The sequence below is a fragment of the Acyrthosiphon pisum genome, chromosome A2, assembly GCF_005508785.2.
Source record: "Acyrthosiphon pisum isolate AL4f chromosome A2, pea_aphid_22Mar2018_4r6ur, whole genome shotgun sequence".
Lineage (NCBI taxonomy): Eukaryota > Metazoa > Arthropoda > Insecta > Hemiptera > Aphididae > Acyrthosiphon > Acyrthosiphon pisum.
This window is the reverse complement of record NC_042495.1, coordinates 98639963-98650912: the sequence shown is the minus strand read 5'-3', so window position 1 is coordinate 98650912 and position 10950 is coordinate 98639963. Positions and strand designations below refer to the sequence as shown.

General features: G+C 29.8%; 1 protein-coding gene across 1 annotated transcript; it reads left to right on the top strand.

Moving 5' to 3' along the window:
- Window positions 1-452: 452 nt before the first annotated feature.
- LOC100160266 (40S ribosomal protein S8) lies at window positions 453-6273 on the top strand. The gene is made up of 6 exons (XM_008187807.3): window positions 453-586; window positions 792-898; window positions 2808-2907; window positions 2978-3153; window positions 5001-5130; window positions 6094-6273. The coding sequence occupies exons 1-6, from the start codon at window positions 583-585 to the stop codon at window positions 6201-6203; spliced, it is 627 nt and encodes a 208-aa protein (XP_008186029.1). The 5' UTR covers window positions 453-582; the 3' UTR covers window positions 6204-6273.
- The last annotated feature ends 4677 nt before the right edge of the window (window positions 6274-10950 follow it).

Sequence of the window (10950 nt, the reverse complement as noted above, 5' to 3'; positions counted from 1 at the left end):
ATTGATAATTACACAAGAAAAGAAATAATTATTGCACTATCCTATACATTACTAATAAATTATATCTATATGGTATAATATGGCATATCAGCATATTATTATGGTACACACCGTGTCGTGTTTTCCATATATTTAGTTATATTACGTATGATGTATTCCGTTTCAGAAACCTGTACGTGAAGTACGTAACGTCATCGGCAATTTCACATGACCGTCGTGTCTTAACCTCAAACATCGGCGATTTACTGATTTCGTTAGATTTTCGTGGGTAAAATGTTGATAAAATATAAAACGTTTGGAATTTCAATTAATTTCGTGAATTTAAAAAAATTATATTACGGTCGTCGACTGTAAATTGCACATTTTAAATTTTACCAAAGAACGTTTCCCGAATTCATTGTCAAAAACCGTAATGGTAACACTCGGTTAAACATTTCGCTCCTCCCACTTATACCGCGGTCAAACATAACCTGTATGTCTGTATTCCTTTCAGTCGTCGTGCAGTTTGTTTACATTCTGTAAGTCGACCGAGCCATTCTTTTCGTTTATCCCGTCGTGTTACATTAACGTCAGACACACAAGATGGGTAAGTAATTTTTATCCGTTTACATCCGCTTAAATATTTGATCTACACTTTTGGACTACACTTATTCGATTAATGTCGCGTCGACGGCAGCCGTTTTGATCGGGTTACCGGCGTCTGGCGCTCATAATTTAATTACATTACTACTTGCAATACCTATGTATTAGGTACTCGTGCGCCCTAATAACGTCGACGTTTTTCGTTTAAGGTATATCCCGTGATACATGGCACAAACGCAGGAAGACCGGAGGCAAGCGCAAGCCCCTCCGCAAGAAGAGGAAGTATGAGTTAGGTCGCCCGGCCGCCAACACTAAGGTACGAAATTTGTGCTAAATATTAATTAATATGTGTTCCGCAAGCATCTGATATGCAGATCACTTCGGTTTGCTTACAGTAAATCAATCAATTCCATTTCGATACATGTTTAAACAGCATTGATGATGAGACAAATGACTGAATACGACGATATAATGACGATATTCATTATTTATATTTCACCTCTAACGTTCTGATATGCTTTATTTAATCCATGTTCGATGTACTTCTATAATATTATCGTTATAATACTATGAACCTACGAAATAACGTTTTGTGTCATAGTATGTAGAAGAAATAAATTCTAGCATTTATGATGAGATACTTTAGTCTGAATATTTTTGAAGATATATTTAATATTTTTCACCTCTAACGTTCTGATTTGCTGAATTTATGATCCATGCTCAATATAGGCATTTGGTTTTTATTTGTAAAAATTAATTGTTAGGAATTTTCAATATAGTATTTTTATGTACCTTTGGTTTAAATGACTAAAGTATAGATGATGAGACTTCTATCCGAATATTAATGAAGATTTTATTTATTATTTTCACCTCTAACGTTCTGAATTTCTGTAATATTTATATTAAAGATTCCATACAATATATATTTTTCTATTAAAAAATTGTAATTTAAGACATTGGCATTGCTTTCTAGGAATTAGTTTTAAATTCCAAATATTAATGAGTTTCAACTAAAGATTTCTGCCTATTTATGATGAGATTTGTTCGTATGAAGAACTAATGATTAGTTTAATCTACCCGCTTATTAATATCCTGAAATAGATTATGTAGGTATTTTAGTTTTTATTAGTTAAATTAAATAAAATGTTAGGAATATTCAACATAGTAATTGTATGTACCTTTGATTTAATTACTGAATTTTATGATGCGACTTATATCCGAATAATAATGAAGATATTGTTAACTATTTTTCACCTCTAACGTTCTGATTTTTTGTCTGCGAATATTCAAATTTATATTTATACAAAAATGCACATATGATGAGACGTTTAACTGAATAATAAATGACGATATTTACTATTTTTCACCTCTAACGTTCTGATATGCACTTATTGTAGATCTAGTTTATTTTATTTTCGATATTATTTTCTCATAAACAAATGTTAGGTATTTGAGATCTTTTAATTTATTTTCTAGGATTTACTTTTTAATTCCAAATTTTATTTAGGTGTAACTAAAGTCAATTTTTGTCTATTTATGATGAAATTAGTTAAACTGAAGAATTAATGATTAATTTTATCTATCCGCTTATTAATATCCTGAAATAGACTGTATAGGTTTTGTCTTGATGATATGTATTATTTTTTTTTTTTAAATAAAAATATATATATATGATTAGTAAAGTAAATAGTCTGTACAAAATGAAGTATTACCTATGCAATAAATAATAGATTGCAATACCTATAATATATCCTAAATTTTATTTATTTATTTTAAATTTTATATTCTAATGAATTAAAATATATAAATTATATATTAATTTTAATTTGTTTTCTTGGAATTATTTTTTATTCCAAATTTTATTGAGCTGTAACTAAAGTCAATTTCTGTCTATTTATGATGAGATTAGTTATACTGAAGAATTAATGATTAATTTTATCTATCCGCTTATTAATATCCTGAAATAGACCGAAACGTTTTTGACTGATTATACTATTCTATTAAAATAATATTGAAAAAAATAACTTATACTTTGTATTATATCCTATTTGTGATGATAAATTAAACTATGATATTCAATGATTAGCTAATATATCCGCTTATTAATATCCTGAAATAGGACCCTTTACACTAATATGTCAATATATTTTTATTAGCTATGCTGAGTTTGAATAATATTAATATTATATATCAGTTTTATTCATATTACTCTTAATTATGTTTAGCTTGGAGCCCGTCGTGTACACATTGTTCGTACTAGGGGAGGTAACAAGAAATACAGAGCATTAAGATTAGATCAAGGAAATTTTGCATGGGGTTCTGAAGGTATGTTACAACTATAAAATAACATTGTGTACATTTTTTTCAAAATTTAATTAAATACTTATTACTTTAGGTATTTCTGCTAAAACTCGTATCATTGATGTTGTCTACAACGCATCGAACAATGAATTGGTCAGAACCAAAACTTTGGTTAAAAACGCTATTGTTGTAATCGACGCAACACCATTCCGTCAATGGTATGAAGGCCATTACGCTTTGCCTATTGGAAGAAGGAAGACTACAAAATTAGTACGTATTTACTTATTATTAAATTAAAAGCTACTTTATAATGAAAATGATAACTTTCTTATATAATTAAAAAAAAAAATTACAATTTATATTGCTCAATGATGAATCCTTCATTATTGGATAGGGAATTGCCGTCTGACTAACTGATGACCCGTGTACTATCTGAGAGCACAGTTCCTTTTTCATGTATATAATATATTTAATCAAAATTAAAATGATGAGTAATTTATCGGTTCCTGATGTTTTCTTATGACGACATTATTTATTCCGCAGCGCTCTGATGTTAAGTTAAAAAAAAATAAATCTGTTATGATGAACCTTTCTGATAGGAATTGCCGTCTGATAATTGATGACCGTGTTCTAGCTGAAAGCAGAAATGTGAATAATAAACTATACAAATTTGTAACTTAAGAATTATATTATTTCTGTTATAATTGTATATAAATTATAAAATATGACATTTTAATTCAAATAATGAGTGATATTTTGGTTCCTGATTTAATTACAAGAGGACATAACTTATTCCGCACCGCTCTGATGTTAAGTTTGAAAAAATATATCTGCTATGATGAACCTTTCTGATAGGAATTGCCGTCTGATAATTGATGACCGTGTTCTAGCTGAAAGCAGAGATGTGAATAGTAAACTATATCAATTTATAACTTAAGAATTATATTATTTCCGTTATAATTTTATACAATATAACATTTAAAAAAAATGATGAGTAATATTTCGGTTCCTGATATAATCATATGAGGACATAACTTATTCCGCAGCGCTCTGATGTTAAGTTTGAAAAATATATCTGCTATGATGAACCTTTCTGATAGGAATTGCCGTCTGATAATTGATGACCGTGTTCTAGCTGAAAGCAGAAATGTGAATAGTAAACTATATCAATTTGTAACTTAAGAATTATATTATTTCCGTTATAATTTTATATAATATAACATTTTAAAAAAATGATGAGTAATATTTCGGTTCCTGATATAATCATATGAGGACATAACTTATTCCGCAGCGCTCTGATGTTAAGTTTGAAAAATATATCTGCTATGATGAACCTTTCTGATAGGAATTGCCGTCTGATTATTGATGACCGTGTACTAGCTGAGAGCAGAAATGTAGGTATCCTATTCAAAACATGTAGATAACCATTAAATTATATATAATACTTAGTAGAGAATTAATAAAATATTATTTTATAAGATAAAATTTAAATTCAAATGATGAGTAATATTTCGGTTCCTGATATAATCATGAGGACATAACTTATTCCGCAGCGCTCTGATGTATGTCAAGTTTGAAAACAAGAATCTGCTATGATGAACCTTTCTGATAGGAATTGCCGTCTGATAAGTGATGACCGTGTACTAGCTGAGAGCAGAAATTTATTCCTATGACCTGTACAAAATGTGTAGGTTACATTATACAACAGATGTGTAAGAATTAGATTATTTCTTTTACAAATGTATTTAATAGAACATTGAAATCCAAATGATGAGTAATATTTCGGTTCCTGATAATAACTATGAGGACATAACTTATTCCGCAGCGCTCTGATGTTTAAGTTGAAAAAGAAAGCTTTAGAGATCTTCCTGACAGAAATTGCCTGATTCATGAAAACCTCTTTTTTTTATGAATACATATTAATTTTATTTCTATGGTTTATTATATTTTATTAATTTTTACTATATTTTCATCATCAGCCTTAATTAACCTCATTCTTAATAAGTTAATAATTATTACTTCATATATCATTATGTTCAAAATTTCTTTTGTAAACTATGTTTTCGATCTATTAATTATAAACCATGATCTTAATTGTATTTTTAAATTATTTAAAGACTGAAGCTGAAGATGCTGTATTGAATAAGAAACGATCAACAAAGGCTGAAGTTAAATACAAGAAAAGGCAACGATTTGCCAAAGTTGAAGCTTCAATTGATGAACAGTTCCAAACCTCTCGTCTATTAGGTAAGTACCATCAAATAATACTAAAGAAAAAAAAATGTTTGAACGCCATGATGATTTTTAAGTGTATAATGGTGATATTGCAATTTTTGATATTAATCGTTTTGATTAATATCAGTCAATAATATGAACATTTTTTGTCATAGTTACACTGAGCGTTTTTTTAAGTACTTTACATAAAATGTTATGATGTCAAATTGTAAGTTTAAGATAGTGTAATATATCCTGTCTTATGATGTTTTCATAGTTACCCTGAACTATATTTATGTACAAGGCTTCCATTCATAATATTAAAATAATTGTCTAAAACCACACTATTTGTAAATATAATGCAATACTATGATGTTTAAGAAATCTCGTTAATATGATTTTTATATGAAATGTGAATCATTTTCTTCTGAGTATTGCTTTGTGTATTTAAACCGTTTTGTGATGTTTTTAAACCCCTAAAATATGTTATATTTTGTCATAGGTGTGTTTGTGGCAATACCTACTTACAGAATTTTGAATTGATAATAATAATAGTAAAATAATTATCACGCAATATGGACGAGCTAAATTTTTTGGCTTTTGATTTCAGGATGCTATAAACAACTGTCGACTCTTCTAGGTTATTCGATAACAATTAACTATACTCTGGCCCCAACTAAAATTGGTGTTTCTGCACAATTCCGATTCGAAACCTTTTCCATAGGGTAATTGGTTTTGCTTCTCTCGAGGGTCCGAGTATAACTTTTGTGTTCATAAAAATGTTAAGGAATCTGGAATTAGCATGTATTAATTTAAGAGATTTTTTTAAGGGATACAACAATTTCTAAAAAAATATTTTAGTTAATTTTACTGGGGCTGACTTTTATAGGTTACCATGACATTTACATTGGCCACATCTGTGAATAAATTCTAGACATGCCTATGTACTTTATTAAAAATATGACATTAAAATTAATTTTTGAATATATTATTTAGCATGCTTGGGAAGCAGACCGGGTCAATGCGGACGTGCTGATGGTTACATCTTAGAAGGCAAAGAATTGGAATTTTACCACAGGAAGATCAAGGCCAAGAAAGGCAAATAAATAAATGTTATTTTGTAATGATGTTCATGTTGTTCTGACATTATTAAATAACAAATGTTTTTTGACACAACTAGTTTTTACATTTTTTATTTTTACAAAACAATACTGTTCTTAACCTTAATTTATATAAAGATATTAATGCAAGATGCACAATATCCAATCCTGATAATATTAAATCCAAATTGGTGATGCTAGCGGATCAGTAATTACTCCAGCTATAAGACTGACTTTGGTATGTATGTCCATCACAAAGTAGACAAATGGATTTGACACAACAAAATCATGTTCCACATATTTGCGTTGAATTTCATAAACTGAAAAATATTGGAAAAGAATTATTAATAAAAAAAATAAAAGCATGAAATAAGCATTAAAATAAAGGGGATACATGTTTTTAATGTGTTTATCATCATATTATGTGCATACCAAAATTCTAGTGGTGATTATATCTTTCAAAACTGGTTTTCAAGCTATAACTTACTGTTTATGATAAAAATAAAAAATTAACTGACTGGTATATCTATATTACAATATAAGAGTATAAAAATTATCCTAGTATTCAAATATAATAAAAAAGAATAATGACTTTTTCATTATTGTTATATGAGATCATCGAAGAGCGACAACTTTGATCTATCCAAGCTAGACTGCATAATTGCACTATTTAGTATATACTGTATAAACAGTGGCTAAACGTGTATCTGAGTATGTCTTCTAACACGGCCAAATGACAAAAAAAAAAACTAGCGGAGCTATTGTATGATCATAAGCTGTGAAAAAGAGTCGTGTGGGGGGTGTCGAAAAACTTGGCTGAAAACATCAATAGGTCAAATTGTTTCAACACTAAATAAATTAAGAACTAAAAAAATAATTTGATTAACTATTATTTTAAACTTGTAATGTAACTAAATTGAAAACAAAAAAATGTGTACATTTATGACTGCAGACAGTTTTTTAGTTTCACATAGTTTAACTTAAACATGGTCGAGGTTCGTCATGTGTTGGATATAGAACTATAGAAGGGCAGTATAATAGGTCTCGAGGCGCATCTTAGTCCTGAGCCCTGGGGGAACTAGGTACCTACTGGTTACTACTCACCATGTCCAGAGAAGGTAGGGGGGGGGGCGATGCTACCGAAAAACAATGGTCTAGAACTCTCGAGGCAACTGATATTTTTCACGGTGCTTTAACGTGGCCTCAGATGATCAAAAAAAGACTATCGCATTACCTTCCGTGTGTATGATGTATCGGCGTATCGTACATAATGTTTTGACATAGCAATGTCCAATATTTAAATTGTTTAATCTACCTATCGTGCATAATTGCTTTTAAGGACATTTTTTGCTTGTCGAATTGTTGTTTTTTTCATATAAACATACGAAAAATAATATGGATAGGAATTATCGATCGTCGGACAAATCCGATTTTCTAACAAACTGTCTGCCTTGGCAATATCTAAATTAAAAGACAACGATCGGTCATGCACTTCAGCGACAATCGAGTCTATCGTTTTTTATATTTTTAAGGCATCTATCTATACGTCAGTATACAACATTACCATCCGTTGACGAAAATAAAATAGGTTACAGCTCCGATTCCCCCCCCCCCCAACCAAAAAACATACAAACAACAAAAATAATTGTTGTATTATCCTCTTACTCTATTCCAAATTATAAGACACTTTTTTTTGGCGCACGCGAGGTATGGTATAAACGTTGTGACAATACTGAATACAGTTCATTATGTATTAGGGTTCTAAACTTGAAATATTTCAATGAAATTATGAAAAATATTTTTCTTTTTTAATACATGTTATGTAATAGATTATTAGAAACAATAAATTGATTACACACTAGAATTAAAGGAAAACATTATTTTTGTTGATTTATTATTTGATATTTGTATGTTCATTATGCAGTGGCTGAAAAATATTCCTTACATTATTTTGAGAATAAAATTTTTTTACATGAGTTTTAAAATATTGTTGTATGTGAATCATTAGCGATCCAAAATATAATGATTTGAAATAAACTTGAGGTCAATACCAACAATGAATGAAATAATGAAAAAATTTTCATTTTTCAGAAATTATAAAGTGTACAAAAGTCGTATAATGTGTGTGTGTGTGTATGTGGCTGAGTGATGCGAAGGGGCTCTGGGCTCATTATTTAATACCTAGTTCATATAATTTGTTATAAGCCGTATACATTTGTTAAACAACTTATAAATTATATGTAAATATGTTACATATTTTCTTTATTTCATACTTTCATACAATAAACCAACTTTTAAAAATGTTCACTTGGAAGTTGACTACTATAAACTTTTAGATATAATAAACATTTTATTTTTATTTTTCATCAAAATGAAACATTTTATGAAAAATTCATGAAATATTTCAAGAAAATAAATTTCATGCAATTTTAAAACCCTATTACGTATACACCGTGGACCGTGGTGTTTCGTGACGTGAAACTGTAGAACTAAAATGAACTGTATTGTCACAACGTTTTCACCATACTCCGCGTGTGCAAAAAAAATTTTGGTTTTTTTATTTTGAATAAAGTGTAGAGTAGTTTTATACCTAATATTACCTATTGAATATTTTCTTAGAAAACTTAAATCTATTTTAGATTTGCCATGAACTGCTTACCTATCTAGCAACATTAATATTAATATTATATTAATAAAAAACCTCGCATCTATGGTTATACCTTTTTGGATATTAAAAAGAACAAACAAAATCCTATTTGTCGAAGCCGCCTGTGATGAGTAGTTAATCCCGTTTTTTTTCCAATAAAAATTTTTTTTTTCATTGATATTTAAGCCCGGCAACTATGTTTATCAGGTGCTTTGTTTTTTGTTTGTTTGTAAGGGAGGGTACTGTTGGTTTTTAGACACGTGTGTAGTTTTGGCAGATTTTTTAGTGGGCACCCATGGGTATCTGCCATGCCCAGGTGGGGGGTGGCGGCACTTCTCTCTGGACACCGTGACTTGCCCGAAGAAAAATGCCACCCGTGAACAGAGATTTGAACCAGCGCCGGTGTGCGTCTTAAGTTGTAGGCGCAAATAGGGGGGCTTGGGGGCTAAGTCCTCTCAAACATTTCCTACATTTTGTTTTAAGCTTATTCAATATTATCAAAGTAAGGTTTTAGCCCCCCAAAATTCCAAACACTATTTGTGTCTATGGTCACAACCGATGCTTTAGTCCACTTGGCCACTCCGTCCCCCAATTTTAAATAATTATTTAATTGACAATTGTTAAGAGGCTGTCAGCGCACTATTTGTTTTCTCTCTCTGGCTCACACGCAACATAGACAAAATGGATTTACGCAAAATCATTTTTTATATGTGTTTATAAGTTATCTTAGTAAAGTCACCCATGACAATAAATATAGAGAATAATACTTTTGAGGGAATGACATATCGATTTGTCTAAATATTTTCTTAAAACAATTTAAACATCATTTAAATGTACAACATTTTTTTATTTATTTTGAAAGTCAAATAATAATAAAATATAAAATCGATATGTCATTCCCTCAAAAATATTATTCTCTATCTTTTTTTTTATAGGTGACTTTACTCTAAGATTACTTAAACGCGTAGAAAAAATGATTTTGCGTAAATGCATTTTGTCTATGTTGCGCGTGGGCCAGAGAGAGAAAACGAATAGTGCACTGACGTCCTCTTAATAAAGAAAAGTACTACGAATTCGCTATTTGTTTACCCCTGTGTACAAACTATGTCTAAAATAAAACACCTTCAATTGAGGGCCTCATTGCCTCGATGGTGATTATTGGAACAAATACTCTATAACAAATACGTCCGACTCTGTTATAAATGGTGATGACAGACATTACTGTCTATACATGTGAGGCTAGTATAGGGTCAGATTTCCTTTCTAGTTTCTACACAGTTTTCATTGTTTTGTGTTTCAGCCTTCGGGTCAATGGTTATTATAATAGTAGGTAGGCAAAAAATGCACTAAAGAGCCTAATTTCACTGTTCTTTAAATTCGTCTAATAGCCAATTATAGGTAAAAGTGTATAACACTTGTTTATAATTACTATGTTGGGTTATCTTAGGGTATAATAATGGTTTCAATAAAAAAAATGTAGTTTTAGTATTCTATAACAATTTTTCGTCATCTCCTGAAAACGACTTAAAAGTGTGGAATTGGTCCTTGTTCTTATCTGTAAGTGTTTCCATTATAGTTTATAAATACAAACTACAGCCCTACAAGTTGGGCTATATATAAGCCCTTTATACCAGATTATTTAACTAGTTTTATACAAAGCATCAACAATATATTATTGGATAAATAACTCCTTAGAGTCTTATATCTTAGATGAACATAATAAAATGTATAGGTAGGCTACAATTGGCAATTGCATAATGTTATATAATTAAATATTTAGCTAGATACCTTTAGAGTCAAATAGATAAATGTCCAAAAAACAATATGTTGAGTGCTGCTATAAATTCGACGCGTATGTATACGCATATAGGTATAGGTACATATACCTATAGGTACCGACGTACCATTGGTTATGATATTTAGGCTATGAGCTATCTATAATACACGTGAGATTATATATTAATTAATAATCATAAATTATATAATACATGGACACAAATGACTTAAGGGGATTCGATACCGTGATTTTTTGTTTTTGTCTAACACACACGCGACATAGGATTTTAGACTGGTTCTCTGCCAAACATACCAATTGATCTAACGAAG